The following is a 19,537-nucleotide window of genomic DNA, read 5'->3' as shown; positions in this document are numbered from 1 at the left end:
TAAACAACAACAGATAACTTAAACAGGTATCAACATAAAACTACCTAAACACTTACTACCTGAGTAGTTCCTGGGGAGTTCAGGAAAAATATAACTGCTCACAGTTTTGAATAGGGTCTCAGTGTAGAGAGGCTTTTGCTCTCCACACTCCCTCTCTGAGCCTAAAGGTTTCCAGCAGATTCTTGCTGGATTTTGAACCTCTGGGCTAATCAGAGCCCAGAGCATTAACACTGAGAGCCAGATGCACAAAGGTACCGTTTAGAATCCTTCTGCATTTCCAAATCGGTAAAATTTACCGATTTAGAAACACAGAGGGATTCACAAAGAGAATCGCATGCAAATGAGCTGCTCGTTGCTTTTGCTACCCAGCTCATTTGCATGTGATATGGGGGAAGCCGGTGAGCTGAGCATGTGCATAATAGTTAATCGCTATGCGTGTTTGACCCTTGTCTTCCTTGCATTTGTGGTAAGTCACCATTACTTTTATGGTTTACATTTACTGCCCCCCCCCCCCAAAAAAAAATTTTTTCCAGTAAAATGTCATTTGAGAAAAGAATTGTGGCATTACTTTCGTACACGCCAAAGAAGCTGTGTGTAAGCTAGTGTACTTTTTTTTTTTGTGTGTGTTCCATCTTCCCTGCCTTGTTTCTCCCCTTCTCCTACTTGCGATAATGAAGAATTGGCAGGTTCAGACCGCCCGTTAAAATTTCCACGGTAAAGGTAGGGTCTGCTTTTGTGCATGGGGTCGGAAACGGTAGTGCATCGCATTACATGCACATCATAATAGTAATTAGATCATTATAATAGCTTTGCATTCTGTTTTCGTTAGCTGCTACCGTGACAGGAAAATGGCTCGGAGATCCCTTTTGTGCATGTCCTGGTTTACTACTTCACGCTAAACTGGATAGAACTAGTTTAAAAACCACGTTGCTGGCTCGTTAAGTTTAGTGTATATGGCCCTGCGAGGCCTCCGGCCAACAGAAGCGCAGGTTACTTTCCCTCAGAGCTTAGGTGGGAAGAAATCATCACTTCTGCAACAGCTTTACAGAGGATAGGCACCATCTGCTGGCCAAACAAGGGAAATGCACAGTGGAACAAATATGTCATACATCCACATAAGAAATCACAGGCATAGGTCCCCTGTTTTGCCACAGGCCCTCAATCTCTGCTAGTTTGGAAGGAATGGCAGCCGTTTTATTGCTGTTCCCCCAAACTGTGGAGCAGGTGGAGAAACTGCCTTCTCAGCCCTGGGTGGGGGGCAGGCAGGCTGGCGGGACTGTCTACTTGTGCTCCTTGTACCCAGGGTTGAGGGTGACCCTTAGGATCAGAATGGCTGAAGGCTCTGGTACAATCTATTAGGCTTTGGGCCCCCCTACCCCACCCCGGAGGCACAGGGGCTAATGGCATCAAGGAGCATGGGGGCTTGGATGACCTTTGGGGTCCCTAAACAGGAAGTGCTTGTCTGGGCTGGATGTGGGTCGCCCTACTCCATTGGATTTAGGGGAGCTCTCAGATTCCATTTCTCGGGAGGAGATTAGTTTGGAGCTAGAGATGTTCATACAGGAGAAGGGCTCCCTACTCATCCACTTATTTTGCCAAGAATGGTTGCCCCAGTTCATAGACACCATCATGGGCTTTATGGATGTCTGTGCAACCAGCATCAGAGTCTAATGAAAGAAACCCCATATTGGAGGGACTCGAGGGGACCTCCAAAACTTTTCTCCTACACAAAGCCCTCTTCTGCTGTGACTGCTGATTTTTAGATTTCTCCTTTTTTAGGCAGTCTTGGATACCTGTTTACTAGCCTGGGAAAGCATTGTTCTGTCCCCATGTTCATTTCTGTCGTATTGATCCACTATGGTGTCTTTCTGCATAGAGTTTTGTATGTCTACTATGCACACTATAATATTTTAAAAGTACGATTATGGTCTATATTGATAATTTATGCTGTAACTGGGTTATTGTAAGTTGTACATTTGTTTAAACTGATTTGCATGTCTGGTACTCTCCCCCTTTTTAAACTATATTTGTTTTTTTCAGTTTATGGTATTTATATGCTTATGTTTAGTTATTGTATGTTTTTATTTTCCTTTTTAAATTAACTGCATGTCTGTGTACATGTTTTTAAATTGACTGCATGTTTGTGGACATAATTTATATATTTTTATGTGTATGTTTAATTTAGTAGTGTGTCAATAATCCCCTGATGCAGCCTGTTTGATGAAACATAGCCATGTAGGGTCTATTTCAATAAAGGTTTCTCTGGACTTTGGGTCTGCTCCTGTTTCTGTTCCTTGTTTTCTGTGAACTCGAAGAGCCTCTCTTGGTATTGCGTAATTCTGCTTTGACAGTAGCATACTGGAAAGTTCCAGGATACACTAGCTCTTATACTAGTGATGTTACTGGAATAATTCAGTATCTCTATCTGCTGATAGGAAAGAGACACAAAGCAACAGGATGGACTCATGGAAAGGAAATTAACAGCTGTGTCTAAAAGTTCACCTTTGTATTTTTTCCTTAAGAAACTAAGATGAAATTGGCCGTTAGAATCTACAGTATAGCCTTAATTTGCGATGGGACAGACATTATCATTTGCATTATTAAATGGCTCATCAAAACCTTATATGGTTTTTCTCCTACTTACCTTTCCAATACCATCACTCACTGCTCTCTTTCCTGCTGCTGCTCAGTTCTGCAGCTTGGATAGAAATGTTAGTATGATTTAAATATCACACATAACTAGGCTGCCTTTAGTGGAGACTTGGTGTGCAGTGCTAAAAGGAGAGGAGGTGCAAGCTACCACCTTCTTTCATATGTAAATACAGGAGACAGGAGATGAGGGGAAAATTCTGCAGGCACAGCTGTAACCACCATCACCCTCTTCTGAGGCAGTCTATGCAGAGCTAAAGGGTAGTTGTTGCTTAGAAGCTATAGATTGTTGAAGCCAGAGAGATAAGTGGCAGTGTTATCTACATGCACCTCTTTCCCCAAAGATCATAAGTTATCTGGGATGGGGATAGGGTGATTCTCCAAGAACAAGTAGGATAAATAAATCCTTGCATACTGGTGTCATCATCCGATGGAGCCTGCACAGGAAGTCTCCTCCAGCACTTTCTAGAACTTTTGAGGATGCTTCACCATGCATGTGTGCTTGTTCCGATCTGCTGCTCTCCTGCAGCACCTCCTCAATCCTAAGTTTTTCATGGAGCTAGACAAATGTATTTTGCATCGCATCCTGAGCATGCCCCCAGGAAGTGTGGGGGGGGGGGGGGGGGGAGCAGAAGAGAAAGAGATGCCGGAAGGAGGAAGCTGAGAGATTCCATTCCATGGGATTGGAGGAAAGGCAGAGAGAGAGATGGGTAGCAGTGCAAGGATCAAGGAGCTTAATACAATTAATGCATTAAAATTATTAAATGCCCACCCCTAGATTTATGAAGTAAGGTTTTCAAAGTCTATTAAATTTAAGCCAGATCACTTACCCTTCATTGCCTTGAGTAAAAACTTAGATTGTAAACCCTCCAGGGACATAGAAATGCGTACTGTACTTGAATATAATTTGCCTTGAGCTATTAGTGAAAAAGATTGAGCTAAATCCAGATCCCCTTAATGCATATAATCTGGGGTCTTCAGATAGGAGTTAATTTTTTGCATTTAAGTGTACATTCCATATCATCAAGCTGATCAATCCATAGACTGGTGGGTTGTGTCCATCTACCAGCAGGTGGAGATAGAGAGCAAACTTTTGCCTCCCTATATGTGGTCATGTGCTGCCGGAAACTCCTCAGTATGTTCTCTATCTCAGCAGGTGGTGGTCACACACAGCAGCAGCAGCTCTGGCTAGGCCTCCAAGCCTAATTTTTAGGTTTTGTTGAGTGCCTGGGGTTGAGGGCTCTTTTGAGCAAGTGCAAACCTGGTGGTGCCAGGTCCCTCCTTTTCTCCCCCCTCCCGCTGGCTCCGTTGAAAAAAAAAAAAAAAAAAAAAAAAAAATTTAAACGTCTTTAAAGGCGTTTATTTCGACGTTTATTTAAGCGTCTATTGCAGCTACTCACTGGGACACCAGGTCGTTACAACTCGGAGCGGACAGCAGGTAATTTTTACCTTTTTATAGCGGGCGGGGGTTCCCCGATTCTTCTCCTCGTGGCACATGGCGTCGGAGGGCGAGGGCGCAAAGGGTCGCTCCCCGGGTCGCTTGAGCGCTTCTAGAGGGGATGCGGGGGTCTTAAAGCCTGATTCGCCCTTGTTGGGTGGCAGTTTCGTGACCGATGAATGTCCCGGTCCTTCCTCCGGCATGGCGGTTTTTCCCGCCATAAACGCCCATCCCCCGCTCCTCGCCTCCACCATTTTGGCCGGCCACGCGGCTCGGACGGCTTCTTCTTGGGCCGCCCTTGAGGTTGGAGACATTAATGCCATGAACACCCTTAATTTGGGCGACGGCACAGAAGCGGCTAAAGTTAAGAGCCGTTCTTCCCGCGCGGCTCCTTCGCGGAGTTTCGCGCCGGACGCCATTTTGGATGCGCAGCAGGCCTCTCCCCCGCTGTTGCGAGCGCCGGTTGAGAGTGCGCCTAGGGCTGTTGCCCAGGCTGCGGAAGTGCACAGTCTGGGGGGTTTCTCCCCCGAGTTTGTTTTGCTGCTGCATCAGGTCTTCCTCATGCACAACGCTGCCCCCGCTCCCTCGTCTGGTAAAGAGGTTGAGGTTCCCAGAGGTAAACGCCCTCGGGTTGATTCCCAGGCCTTGGAGGAATTTGTCTCCTCCGATGTAGATGAGGGCAGCGTGTCTGAGGTCTCCCAACGGTCCTTTGCGGATTCCTTGGAGGAGACGGATCCCCGCTCGGATGGAGCGGATGACCCCTCTGCAGCGCGGCTTTTTCGCCCAGAGGATTTGCCCAACCTGTTGTTACAGGCCATGGACACTTTGAAGATTTCCTCTCCGGAGGACGTCTCTCCCTCAGCCCCTGTTGGCTCTGCCATTATGCTGGGGACGAAGCGCCCGCCTAGAGCCTTCCACGTGCATGATGCCATGCACACCTTAATTTCGGCTCAATGGGATGTCCCAGAAGCGAGCCTTAAAGTGGCTAGGGCTATGTCCCGCCTCTATCCTTTGGCTGTGAGTGAACGTGAGGCCTATCTGTGGCCTACCGTGGATTCTTTAATCACTGCGGTGACTAAGAAAACGGCATTGCCGGTGGAAGGTGGCACGGCCCTAAAGGACGCCCAAGACAGGAGATTGGAGGCGGCCTTAAGGTCGTCCTTTGAGGCGGCTGCTTTAAGTTTGCAGGCCTCAGTTTGCGGCTCCTATGTGGCCAGGGCGTGCCTGACTATGGTGCAGCGGGCTTTCCCCTCGGATCATTCCTTGAGGGATGATTGGCCAGCCCTGGAATCGGGCTTAGCCTATTTGGCAGACTTGCTGTATGATGTCTTGAGAGCCTCAGCTAAAGGCATGGCTCAGACAGTCTCTGCGCGGCGGTGGCTTTGGCTGAAACATTGGTCTGCTGACCACGCCTCTAAATCCCGCCTGGCTAGGTTGCCTTTTAAAGGCAAGCTGCTCTTTGGGGTCGAGCTGGACAAAATCGTGACCGATCTCGGCACGTCTAAGGGCAAGAAGTTACCAGAGGTCAGGGCTCGGGCTAGTGCTCGTCCCGGTACCTCCAGAGGACGGTTTCAGGAAGCCCGTCGGTACCGCCCGGGCAGGTCGGGTTCTTCTGCCCCCTCTTCCTTTAAGAGGCATTTCTCCCCCAAGCAGCGTTCCTTTCGCAGAGACCGCCGTCCCGGAGGTGCTCCCTCCGGTCCTCCCCCAGGGTCTCGTACCCAATGACGGGGTCTTGGTCCACGCCCCAGTGCAGATTGGAGGACGGCTGTCCTCGTTTCTGGGCGAGTGGACCACAATAACTTCAGACGCTTGGGTGCTGGAAGTCATCAGAGACGGCTACAAGCTAGAGTTCTGCCGACCCTTAAGAGACGGGTTTGTACTCTCTCCCTGCAAGTCTCCGGTCAAAGCTGTGGCAGTGCAGCAGACTTTGGACAATCTGATCCGCCTGGGTGCGGTCGTTCCGGTGCCAGAAAGTCAGCTTGGCAAGGGGCGTTACTCCATTTACTTTGTGGTACCAAAGAAAGGAGGTTCTGTCCGGCCTATCCTCGACCTCAAAGGGGTCAATCGGGCCTTGAAAGTGCGGCACTTTCGCATGGAGACTCTCCGCTCTGTTATAGCGGCAGTGAAGGCAGGGGAGTACCTGGCTTCCTTGGACATCAAGGAAGCGTACCTGCATATTCCCATCTGGCCTCCTCATCAACGCTTTCTGCGTTTTGCAGTCCTGGGCCGACACTTCCAGTTCAGAGCCCTCCCGTTCGGGTTGGCTACTGCTCCGCGGACCTTTTCCAAAGTAATGGTGGTCATAGCGGCCTTCCTGCGAAAGGAAGGAGTACAAGTCCATCCTTATCTGGACGACTGGTTGATCCGAGCCCCCTCTTATGCAGAGTGCGGCAAAGCTGTGGACCGGGTAGTTGCTCTTTTGAGCTCCCTGGGATGGATCATCAACTGGGAGAAGAGCCAGCTGCGCCCGACTCAGTCCCTGGAGTATCTGGGAGTTCGATTCGACACCCAAGTGGGCAGAGTGTTCCTGCCAGACAATCGGATTGTCAAGCTTCAGGCTCAGGTGGACCAGTTCCTGGTAGCCTCTCCTCTTCGGGCTTGGGACTATGTGCAGCTGTTGGGCTCTATGACGGCCACGATGGAAGTAGTGCCCTGGGCCAGGGCTCATATGAGACCACTACAACACTCTCTGCTGCAGCGCTGGACTCCGATGTCGGAGGATTATGCGGTGCGTCTTCCCTTGGATCCAGCAGTGCGCAAGGCGCTGAGCTGGTGGATGCAGGCAGACAAGTTGTCTGCAGGAATGCCTCTGGTGACCCCAGAGTGGATTGTCGTCACGACGGACGCCTCATTGTCGGGCTGGGGAGCCCACTGCTTGGGAAGGACAGCGCAGGGGCTCTGGTCTCCTGCAGAGGCGAAGTGGTCTATCAACCTCCTGGAACTCAGAGCCATTCGGTTGGCGCTTTTGGAGTTCATCCCGGTACTGGTGCTGAAGCCTGTACGTGTACTGTCGGACAATGCCACGGCTGTGGCCTATGTCAACCGCCAGGGAGGTACCAAGAGCGCCCCTCTAGCCAAGGAGGCTATGAGTCTATGCCAGTGGGCGGAAGCGAACCTGGAACAGCTGTCAGCGGCCCACATTGCCGGAGTCATGAATGTCAAGGCGGACTTTCTCAGTCGCCATACCTTGGAGCCCGGAGAGTGGCAGCTATCTGCTCAGGCGTTCTTGGACATCACGAAGCGCTGGGGCCAGCCGAGCCTAGATCTGATGGCGTCATCGGCCAATTGCCAGGTGCCGCGCTTCTTCAGCAGAGGACGGGACCCTCGATCCCTGGGAGTAGATGCTCTTCTCCAACAATGGCCGACACAAGAGCTTCTCTATGTGTTCCCACCCTGGCCCATGTTGGGCAGGGTCCTAGACCGGGTGGCAAGACATCCCGGCAGGATAATCCTGGTGGGTCCGGATTGGCCCAGACGTCCCTGGTATGCGGACTTGATCAGGCTCTCAATCGACGATCCTCTGCGGCTGCCAGTGGAGCAGGGCCTGTTACATCAGGGTCCCGTGGTGATGGAGGATCCCTCCCCCTTTGGTCTTACGGCCTGGCTATTGAGCGGCAGCGTCTGAGGAAGAAGGGCTTCTCAGACAAGGTCATCGCCACTATGCTGAGAGCGAGGAAACGCTCTACTTCTACTGCTTACGCCAGGGTTTGGCGTATCTTTGCAGCGTGGTGTGAAGCAGGCTCACTTTCTCCCTTCACTGCTCCAATTTCTTCAGTGTTGGCGTTCCTGCAAGAAGGTCTGGACAAAGGCCTGTCGCTCAGTTCCCTTAAGGTCCAGGTAGCGGCTCTGGCTTGCTTCAGGGGCCGCCTGAAGGGTGCTTCCCTGGCTTCCCAGCCAGATGTGGTGCGCTTTCTCAAGGGAGTTAATCACCTGCGCCCTCCTCTGCACTCAGTGGTGCCTGCGTGGAATCTCAACCTGGTGCTAAGAGCATTGCAGAAGCCGCCGTTCGAACCCTTGTCGAGGGCATCTCTGAAAGACCTGACGTTGAAAGCAGTCTTTTTGGTGGCTATCACTTCAGCCAAAAGAGTTTCCGAGCTCCAGGCGCTCTCATGTCGAGAGCCTTTTCTGCAGTTCACTGAGGCAGGAGTGACTATTCGCACAGTGCCTTCCTTTCTGCCCAAGATTGTTTCTCGCTTCCATGTGAATCAGCAGCTCTGTCTCCCTTCCTTTCGTAGGGAGGACTACCCAGAGGAGTACTCTGCTCTTAAATATCTGGATGTGAGACGAGTCATCATCAGATACTTGGAAGTGACCAATGATTTCCGGAAATCGGATCATCTGTTTGTCCTGTTTGCAGGTCCTCGTAGGGGTCTGCAGGCTGCTAAGCCTACAGTGGCAAGATGGGTCAAGGAAGCCATTGCAGCGGCTTATGTGGCCGCAGGGAAGGTGCCGCCTATCCAGCTGAAGGCTCACTCCACAAGAGCTCAGGCGGCCTCGATGGCAGAGGCCGGTTCCGTCTCCTTGGAGGAGATATGCAAGGCGGCAACTTGGGCTTCGGCCCATACATTCTCCAAGCATTACCGCTTGACTGTGGCTGCTCGGGCGGAGGCCCGGTTTGGAGCTTCAGTGTTGCGGTCAGGGATTTCTAGGTCCCGCCCTGGGTGAGTACTGCTTCGGTACATCCCACCAGTCTATGGATTGATCAGCTTGATGATATGGAAGGTAAAATTATGTATAATCATACCTGATAATTTTCTTTCCATTAATCATAGCTGATCAATCCATAGCCCCTCCCAGATATCTGTATTGTTTTATTCTGGTTGCATTTCAGGTTCAAGTTTACTCTTCAGTTACTTCAGAAAGACTTCGTGTTCAAGTTTTTTCACTTGGATTCTTCAAGAGTTAAGACGAGTTTGTGTTACAGTGAGCTGCTGCATTCCTCTCCCCTCCGTTTTACGGGGCTGGATTGAGACTTATAATTCTGCCGGCACTCCCTCCCGCTTCGTGCGGCTGTAGGGCAGTTTTGTACCCCTCCCGCTTCGGCGGTGTTCGGGTCAGTCAGCTCCTCCCGCGGTTGCGGTTGCAGGATAAGCCAGATCCCCCCGCTTCGGCGGGTGTGGTGTCCCTCCCCCGCTCCGCGGGGATGAGCTGGACGGATTCCCCTCCCCCACTTGTGTGGGGATGAGCTGGGTTAATTCCCCTCCCCCGTTTCGGCGGTGGTGAGCTGGGCAGAGTGTCCCTTCGTGGGTGTAATTCTCTAAGTGCTGAGTCCTGCGGATGGAGCTTTGATATCGACATACTGAGGAGTTTCCGGCAGCACATGACCACATATAGGGAGGCAAAAGTTTGCTCTCTATCTCCACCTGCTGGTAGATGGACACAACCCACCAGTCTATGGATTGATCAGCTATGATTAATGGAAAGAAAATTATCAGGTATGATTATACATAATTTTACCTTACTTGGTAAATTGGTTGTTGAGTAATAAGTTGTTATTGTATGACTTAGTTATTTAGGTTTTTAGTAGTATTGGGAAACTTACTGTTGGCCATAGACTTTTGAAAACTAAATGACTTGTATGTTGATATTTTTTTTCAGACTGTGAATGAGAACACCCTCCTTTATAAAGTTCCACTTATTCAACTTTTTGCCTGTGAAAGTTTTAATCTGGCTTCTGCCCTTAATGTTTATTTCCAAGACATTGCTCCAAGCACTATTGAAAAGCTCCCCAGAAACCTCTTAAGTGAATGGAAGGAGTTCTTTTCAGAAGGGATTAACAGCTTACTGCTACCACTGTTAGTGAAGATTGCAGGTATGTTACACATTCGTCTAAATACTAAAGATTTCATTTTTGAAAGTGTTTTGGTACTCTGTCATGTAAAATGGCCTTAAAGAAATACGTTTGCTGCAGAAGTAAATTGCATATCTTAATAGGTCATTATCAAATGTCTATACCAGAGGATAGAAGAGACTGAATTTGGATATCATAAATCCTCTCCTTAAAAATTTGCCAACAAGATTTACAACATATCTAAATTGTATATAGTCATTATATTTAAATGGAGTATATTCTTCATAGGGGGAAAAAGCCTCAGAACCCTACACTTCATTTATTTTGAAATACTTCAGAGGGACTTCCCATCCCCTGGTCTGACCATTTTGTCTTCAGCTTTTTCATCTGACAAGATTGCAAGCTGTTCTTTGAATTACCCTAATTCTGGCTGGTCCATACATTTGCTAAAGTTGACTCTCATAGTTCATCACCATTCTTGGTTTCGTTTCTCCCTGATTTCCATTCCTTGAGTCTATCAAACCAATTCCTTACATTTGGCTCTATCTGACGCACTAGATACACTGGCAATGCTATGCCTGATAGCACAATCCCCTCCATCGAAAAAAAATCTCTGGTTTCACTCTGGTCTCCATTTCTGAAACATCAATTGCAGAGAGCTGAGGATATCAGGAAAAAATTGAGAAATCCATCTGATCTTGTCTTATGTAGATCTAAAGTTAGAGATTATAATTTCCACTTAAAAACTGCCAAGAGACGTTTCTTTATGGATCACTTCACAAATGCTCCTAACCCTTCTAAGGAACTTTAATTTTTTGCAAACTGACAATCCCTAGTCATGAGTCTTTAGCCTCCTTGACTCCCTCAGCTAAGGCTCTTTTGCAATTTTTCACTACAAAAATCGTGCATCTTGCTTCCTTCCCTGTTCCTCCTCCAGGTTCCACAGCCCCTTGGACTTCCTCCCCGCATCTTCTCAACCCTTCTCTACAAGCTCAGGCCACTCTCACCATATCTTCAGTCATCCCTCTTGCTTCACAATGCTCTTCTCCATTTCTTGGCACGTTTCCCTGGTCATTATTTCAACTTCAGGCACAATTCTCCCTTTCCAAAATTATTACATCTATGAGATCCACTTCATGCTCTTTAGATCCTATTTCATCTTCTTGGTTAGAAACCTCTGACCTTGGCACTCTTCCTGAAATTTTGCTTATTATGAATACTAGTTTATCTACTGGCCAATTCCTGACCTGCTGGAAGGCTACTATAGTTTATCTGATTCTTTAAAAACCCTCATTAGATCCCCAAGTCCCAGCACATTATCACCCAGTTTCAAACTTATGCTTCCTTTCTAAAGTACTCAAAAAGATTATCTCTGTTGAAAAATCCCTTGCACTTCACCCGAGGCAATCTGGCTTCCGTCCACACTTTAGTACCGAGACAGTCCTTACAGCTGTCCTCAGTGAAATCCATTCCCACCTGGACAAACACCTTGTTGTTCTTGCCATCTCACTTGACCTCTCCACTGCTTTTGACCTCGGGAACCATGATCATTTCCTTTCCCATCTCTCTTCACTAGGTATATCCGGTTCAGTTTTGGCCTGTTTTTTTCATCATTCCTTTCAGGCCGTTCATTCCGAGTCATCACCTCTTTCTACACATCTTCCTGACTCTTGTCATGTGATATACTACAGGCTTCTATCTTGTCCCCACAGCTATTTAATCTTTTTCTCAGCCCTGTTGCCACACTCATCCAATCCTTTGGGATCTCATGCTACCTATATGCAGATGACATCTTATTAATTTGGCCTACTAATCACTTTTCTCCTTCTGTCAACCCCTCCCCGTTCAAGATTGTTTGAATACGGTTTCAAAATGGCTCGCTGACCACAAGCTTGTGCTTACTACCCAGAAAACAGTAGCCTGTTGGTTTATGAGCGGTCTTATTACACCTAGCATTCCCCTTAAATTTTTCAATTCTGTTATCCAGTCGGTTGAATCCTTCCAATACCTAGATATAATATTGGCCTCCCAACTTTCATTTTCCATTCAGATTTCTCATTTATGAAAGACAGGTTTTTTTAGTACTTAGACAACTATGTTCAGTCCGATGGTTTCTTGATCATGATTCTTTCCACACACTCATTCTGTCCTTATTTACTACAAGACTCGAATACTGTAACATAGTCTACCTAGGCTGTAACCATTCCCTTTGTAAAAAAAAATAAAAAAAAACTGCAGTCCCTCCAGAATACCGCAATGAGACTCCTATGCCATGCTCATCGCTCTGACCATATTTCCCGACTGCTTAAGTCTCACAACTGGCTTCCACTTGAGCAGCATATTCTTTTCAAAGTCCTTATCTTACTTTCAAAGCTTATGGGTCTGGCACTTCACCTTATGTAGCATTCTTCACAATCTGAACTTTCTTTATAGAAATTTAAAACTCTGGTTAAAGCCTGGCTTTTTCAATAAGCCTTTTCTGTTCCTTACCCCTGGATTTTTGCTCTGGATTAACCTTAACCCTTCCCCTGAGTGTTTGTTTCCCCTTCCTTCTTCCCTACCATTTTGGTATATATTTAGTCTTTCTTAGTTGGTGTATGCTTTCCTGTATTATGCTTTCCTATTCTAGTTCTTTTCCTTACTTTGATTATATGTTTTGTGATTATTGTACACCGCTTTGAACTGCTTGTTATCAAAGGTGGTATAGAAAGTCTGAATGAATGAATGAATAAATAAATAAATAACGTCACTGGCATTAAAAAAACACTCCAATCAAAGTATTAACACTCCGTATTGCTGATTTACTGGAAAACCTGTATTTCTGCGACTATAAAAAACAAACTTAGCTTTCAACAAGATGTGCTCGAATTTATCATGCTGTCAACCTCACCGTCTATGGCCAGAGTTTTGTCCATAGCTGTGTTAAGGTGTCTAGGATCAAACATACTGCAAAGAAATACAAAAAACATGTAAAAAATGTGCTTAAATAGTGAATTTTTTAAATCAATAAACTAGTACTCAAATCCAGTAAAGTTGAATTAAATATGGCTTAAAAGTTTTAGATACTTGCTAGCTCTCTTGTACTCTCTGCTTAAGCGTCACCAGGTTTCCTTCAACATGACCGTAGTGCTTCTTTCCTTCTATTTAAAAAACTAGGGCTGTTGATGTCATTTCCTGCCTTCAGTCAACATTCTGCAAAAATCCATGTTGACCTGTTTCTTGAATTTCATGCCACAAAGTTTGGAATAAAATGTCCTACTTTAAAGGCTTTGTTTTGAAGTGTGTAGCATTTTATGCACACACAACCGAAGAGACATAACTGTTAATGGTAAAACAGCTGCACAGCCAATTATGGTTGATAAGCTAAAAACACTATCTTGCTTTTTAAGATATGTGAATTTAGTTACAACTTCTACATTCTACTACAAGAAAAAAAAATCTACCTGTGATACCTATAATCTTGTTATAATTTAGAAATACCTTTTGCGGCTTCCAGTGGACATCTTAATATAACAGTGTCAAATGCAAAGGGAAGATTATATTACTTAAAACATGAGAGCTTTTAGGGAATCTAATTGTAGACTTTGAAAATGTCAGTTTTATAAATAGCTTGTAATTTCACAAACTGGATCTGTTAAGTGAATCTAACAGGATGAGTAATAGATTTGAACTATGAGTGGACTAGAACCAAAATCACATGACTGCCTTTTGGAGCCCTGCAATCAGGAGTCCTGAATCCAGCCACCAGGTGTCACTTTTGTACAGTGACTAAGACTCTACTTGCAGGGACAATGAATACTGCCTCCTCAGTTGAATCATGGAGTGGAAGACCTGTCCCAGGAATCAAACTCAGTTCCGCTGCATGGCAATGCACAGCACTAGCAGTTTAGCACTGGGATATCCCAGTGTTTTTGGTGCATAAATTGTTTCTGTAGGGCATACACTTTCCCTTTTTGGAATATGTGCATCTGATTACATGGACTCTTGTTGTTGAAAGGTTATGCTTCTAGTACAGATATAAATATGGCTTCCACCTCTGAGATGTTTTGACTTTGGCATACAGAATTTCTAAATAAATTATTAACAAATTATGGAGCCCTTTTACTAACCTGTGTTTTAAAAAAAAAAGGGCTTAGCGTGTCCTAATGTGGGACTGTCCCATGTGCTAAGCCCATTTTTACTGCGGCAGTAAAATAGGGTATTTTCTATTTTTAGTTTTGCAGGTCCCATGTTAATTTTTCAGTTAGTGCATGGGACTTGCAAAAAAGATGATAATGCAGGGCACTTACCACCTCCTGTTGTAGAAGGTGCTAAGTGCTCCTGCATTAAGTCCACATTATCCAGTTAGTGCATGCTAATGTCAACTTGCTGGCTAAATAACGCTTCCACATCCATTCCCCGCCCATGCCTCCTACAAAAAATAAATAACGCATAATTAGCTCATGCAAATGGGGAAATCGCTGCAGGACGTTTTAGCATTTTTTGGTGCGCTAAGACTGCGTTAGTGGTTAGTGCACCTTAGTAAAATGGTCCCTATGTGTCTTTAAACTGGCTGTGAGGGGATTTACAGAACACTGCCCCTCTCCCTTAAGAACAGTCCTTCCAGTAGCCTGGACTACCTTAAGAACACGAGACCTGCCCTGGGAGGGGGTGAGCTTTGAGGGGCAGAGCCCATAACTAGGAGTATAGTAGACAGAGCCAGGCTGAGGATAAGGAGGCCCAGGGAGAGAAGATTTGGATCCCCAGCATATGATGTGGAAGGTACTGTGTCATAATCACGGCCTGGCTGAGGTAAGCCATTTGATTTACCAGATTGAACTGCATACGTTTTGCTTTGAGGTCTGTCTACAGCCAGACCTGAACCTCTGTGGAGAACTTCGGACTTATTGGCTGCGTTTGGGGCGTGGCAACCCCAGCAGTCGCAGACAGTGCTTGGCCTACCGCCAGAGGCTGCTAAGACTGAAAATATTGAATTGTCTTGGGCACTGTGAAAGGAACAGGCCCGAGGTTTCCCTTGAATAAATAGTTTATTTTTCGTTTCATCCCTTTGTCCAGCTGTATTATTTCACTAGCCCACACCCAACCCTTGCTTGGGGTGTTACAGTGGCATTAAAAATATGGGGGCAAATAATCAGCTGGCGATGGTCAGTAATTTTTCGCTGCTGCTGGATTTACGCCTAGATATTCAAAACCAGGCCTTGTCTAGGCAGCAGTTATTAAATATCTAGGTGTGTGCTGGCATTTAACTGGATAAGTTCCGATGTTGAGTCTGTAACTGGTTAAATTAAACTGGCCAAGCTTACGACTGCAAATAGCAGTCCTGTTTGGCCAATTAACTTAATCAGTTAAGAGCTGAATAAGAGTACTTATCCAGTTAAGTGCTGATTCCACCCCTAGACTGCTTACAAAATAGTCGGTTTCCATTTTCATGGTTAGAGGGGATATTTAGCAGCACTATCTGGGTAATTGCCACTGAGTAACCTGGATAGGCAGCTGAGTGCCATTTAACCAGTTAGGAGCCCTCTTACCTGGTTAAATGGCTTTAAATATTGGCCCCATGGAGACTTTGTTTTTGTTTTTCTGGCTTTTGTTTTGGGGGTTGGGGGCAAGGGCTGGCCCAATGTTTAACGGCAGTGCTGTGTATTGCTATGCTGATTGTCTTTAATACTAGAGTTGTCTTCCACTTCCCTGGTCAGAAATATCTGAGGGTGCTAAAGAAGAAATGTTCATAGCTCCAGGAAAGATAGAGTCCAAGCCGTATAACATTTGACACTTAGTAGACAGGCTTATGGCCCACCAATTGCAGGATTCTGGAAGGAGTCCTAGTGAATGGAAACCAGCTGAGGACTATTAGTGCAGTGGCTCTGCTAAGTGAGTGGAAAGGGATAATAAACAAGGGTAAAATCCCTAGTGATTATAAATGAAGGCTTCCCAGCCCTTGTTCAGATTGAGTTTGAAGTCCCCCCCCCCAAAAAAAAAAAAAAAAGTGAAAAAGAAACTGCTGAGCCAAAATTTTTCTTTATTTTTCGGTAATAGAATATTATAGATTTGATTGAATTTTTTGCTTTTGTTTCTTCTGCTATAAATAGGAGAGAGCAAGGATCCTTCCTCAAACCTCTCTAATGCTACTGTGCTGAAGTTTGTTAGTGATGCTGTAACATACATCTCCAAGGACCAGCTTTTGAATCACATGCTGCCACCAAAGTTTGTTGCTAACCAGAAGACAAATCTACCAGATAAACTTCAGACATTGTTAAACACTTTTGCTCCGTTTCTGCTCTACAGATCTAGACCTGTGCAGATAGCAGTCTACCACATATTAAATAAGTAAGAAACTGAAAAGAGCATTTAAAAAAATATTACTTTATCTGGCTTGAAATGTATAAACTTGCAACATCACTTTTCAGTCATATTGGTTTTCTTTTGTTACTGTCTGCAAAAGAAATGTACTATAAATTTTATATATTAAGGGGAAAAAACACATTCTGGAGAGCATTCCAAAAATCACATTGTAAAGCGGGTAACTACCTTCTATTAACTGAATAACTTCACTACAGCATTTGTATAGCAATTAACTGCTTTGACACCTGGTCTTGTTGTTCTTTTATTGGTGTAGGTGTTGCAATGACATCATACACACCTGGATCAATTGAAAATGCCATTTGTGGCGAAACGGGGTTTTCAAGCCTGTGAATTGTAATAGTATTTTCATGCAGTGTATTTCTCTTGTTTGGCCAGCAGGTGGTGTTCTTTGTTTTAAAGCTGTTACAGAGAAAGCTGTTGTTTGTTTGTTTTGTTTTTTTCATTTTAGCCCTGTGGAAAGACAACCTGCATTGCCATTGGCCAGATACTTTCAAAGTTGATGCTCTGGGCTCTGATTGGCCCTGGAGTTCAAATCTGTAAAAGGGCCCCTGAATGTTTTTCTGTTTTGTTTTGTTTTTTTTTCAGCAAGGAAGGGAAGTCATTTGTTCAGTCTTTTGTATACTTCCTCTGTAATAATTTTGACCCACCTGGAAATGGAAGTAGTGATTACCAGTAACGTTTATTTGACCAATAACTGTTCAGTGTTTTGGAAATCTTTAGTGCAGTGCAGATACATGTGTTTGAAGTTATTTTATTTTGCGGATTTGGACAAAAAGATAGAAATGCTGCTTTTCCCTTTAGTATGAAAATAAGAGTTGACCTTTGGGGAAAAAAGGAAGACACATCACAAAAAGTGTGAAATGTGTGCCCTGTTTTCTTTGAGCATCTCCTTTTCTAAAATCACTGGTCTCAATTAACCTTTTCTTTGGTACTGACTAACATTTTGGCTTCCTTTGTTTCTTGGGTGAGATCATTATACACTTTCCTTTATATTGCTTTTCCCACAAATTTCATACTTGTCTAGTTCAATCTGTTATTTTACTAGAAGCCTATATCAGATTGAACCTGCAACTCTTCTTCTTCTTTTTTTTTTCCTCTTGGCTTTGATTTTTATTTCCTTTTTGATCGGGTCCAGTGCTCCTGCGTAAAACTGAGTGATACCTTGAATACTTTTGCTTCAGTGAAGAAATTAGGATGTTCTTCCTCTCATTGGCATCCCTGGTATCACAAAGGATTCTGGCTTTTAAAACAACAAATGTCAATAAGCAAAAAACGTATAAGAAATACTAATAATCTAGTGTAAATTCCACTTACAATTATTAAATAACTATTTTAATATTTAAAAGCACAAAACTTAGAAAGTTTTATGTGCTGTTCTCTGAATTCAAAGAACTTATATATCACAAAAATCATGAAAAATTAGTAAACTATAAAGAATATCTTGCAGTGCTCTTTTAAAGGAGCCCTAAAACAACTTCTCTCACATCAAAACCAACTGCTTTATTGAAGCTGCTTACCTTTGTTGAGCTAGTAGTGGATTCTTGGATGGTGGTCAGTATGGATATCATGTTTCTATATACCAGTGTCATACAGAGGTATTTGCTAAATTGATTATTCTTTGTCCAAAATTGATTTTTTTTTTTGCAATTATTGACTCTGGAATTGGAATAGTTATTTTCATTTTAATGGTTATTTTTCCATCAGATACGTGGAACTGCTATTGAAGACTAGAACTTTATAAGCTCAGCTTAGTGTAGCTCAGTATAGCTCGGGATAGTGTAGTGCATGTCTCCCTCTCACTCCAACGTGCCATGAAGGGCTAAGACCTCGGTTATAGGCCTGCCTGTAATGAAGAGGGTTGGATGGACAGGGAATTCCCCTGAGAGTATGGTGAAGGACTGAGCCTGAGATAGGATTCTCTTCCCCTTTCTCATCTGACAACTCTTCATCTTTCACCCCAGCATCTACTCTTTTCTTCCCCACTCCCTTCCAGCTTTTTCTCCATTGTCTTCTCTTCCCTTATTATCTCCCCTTCTCATTCTGTCAGCAGTGCTCCATCATGTATATGCTTACCTCCTTCCCCTGATGTGCTGCACAGTTATGTACAAAGCCAGTAGAGCAGCAAAGTTGGGAGAGGAAAATATTAGAGAGAGGGCATAGCAAGCAACATATCTTACATAGTAACATACTGAAGACCAAAGCCGCCCTTCTACTCAGTAGGATGGCTAGGATTTTAACTGCTGCTTTATGCAGGTTACCCACTGTGGCTTCTTCAGAGTAAAAAGGCCATTTCCCAGCTGTTTAAGCCGAAACGCTCAGTGCTTAGTTTCTATCCTCTTGCCATTTACAGATTCTCTGTATGTATCCCACATTATTGTGAATAACATCATTTTTTAAAATCTTCTCCACTTCCTTCAGGAGGGAATTCCAGGCATCCTCTTTGGGGATTCAGAATAGAAAAAGGCAGAGAAGGGCATGATGATGTTGTTGTTCTGCCACTTAGCATGGTGAGGAAGATGGAAGAGGACTGTAGCTTTGGCAGAATCTTCTGCTATTCTGTATGTGAGCCTGACCATATGAGAAATCAAAACAGCATATTTGGATTGGAAAGGAAGCAAACGATTTGTCCTCAATGTGGAGGAGCTGAATGTGATTTCACTGAGATTACTAATGAGAAGAGGAAGTGTTTTCATTGCAGCAGCTGCTGCAGTGCAGACCTTATAAAATATGGTGATGGGAAACCACAGGACAATCTTAGGGTGTTGAGGAGTTTGAAGAGATGGGGGGAGAGTGGGAGGGGAAAATAAATAATAAGGAAAATTTCATCAGTTTGCTATGGTTATGTATTAATGAGAAAGGTTAGGAAGACTAAAGTTGAGGCAAATGTGCAGGATGTATTTGCTTAGTGGTTTTGTAATTCATATATCATTTGCCCATGTTATTGTCATAATTGGAAAAGGTTTTGTATGAAGGATGTTAAAAGTATAATAAAAATTTTTTTTAAAGATTAAAAAAAATATATGGTGTTGGGGTTGCATGTGGCCCACAAGCTGTGGTTTGGTGTGGCAGTGTATCAGAATAGGATTTGATGCCTTTGTCAGGATAGCTACATACAGCGGTAAGTGGGGTTACAATCAAGAGGCCTTTATTTTTTAAATTTTTTTGCTAAAAGGACTACAGAGGCCCAGAGTGTTTCAAATTTATTTATAATTGACTACCTTGTCCATCAGATGAGCCATCTGGGTGGGTTACAGACTAAAAAGGATAGTTTGATGAGGTAATTTTATAAGGAGCCA

At 44.7% G+C, this 19,537-nt stretch overlaps 1 protein-coding gene across 1 annotated transcript in view; it reads left to right on the top strand.

The window, feature by feature from the left end:
• The window catches only part of LTN1 (listerin E3 ubiquitin protein ligase 1), a 154,171-nt gene that overhangs the window by 94,540 nt on the left and 40,094 nt on the right, over window positions 1–19,537 (top strand). Inside the window, exons 22-23 of the mRNA XM_030204279.1 lie at window positions 9,686–9,899; window positions 15,968–16,205. Coding sequence (XP_030060139.1) covers window positions 9,686–9,899; window positions 15,968–16,205 — 452 coding nt within the window. The remainder of the gene's footprint in view (window positions 1–9,685; window positions 9,900–15,967; window positions 16,206–19,537) is intronic.

This window comes from Microcaecilia unicolor, chromosome 5, assembly GCF_901765095.1.
Source record: "Microcaecilia unicolor chromosome 5, aMicUni1.1, whole genome shotgun sequence".
Taxonomy (NCBI): Eukaryota; Metazoa; Chordata; class Amphibia; order Gymnophiona; family Siphonopidae; genus Microcaecilia; species Microcaecilia unicolor.
The sequence above is the reverse complement of the archived record's forward strand: the minus strand, read 5'-3'. Positions and strand labels throughout refer to the sequence as shown.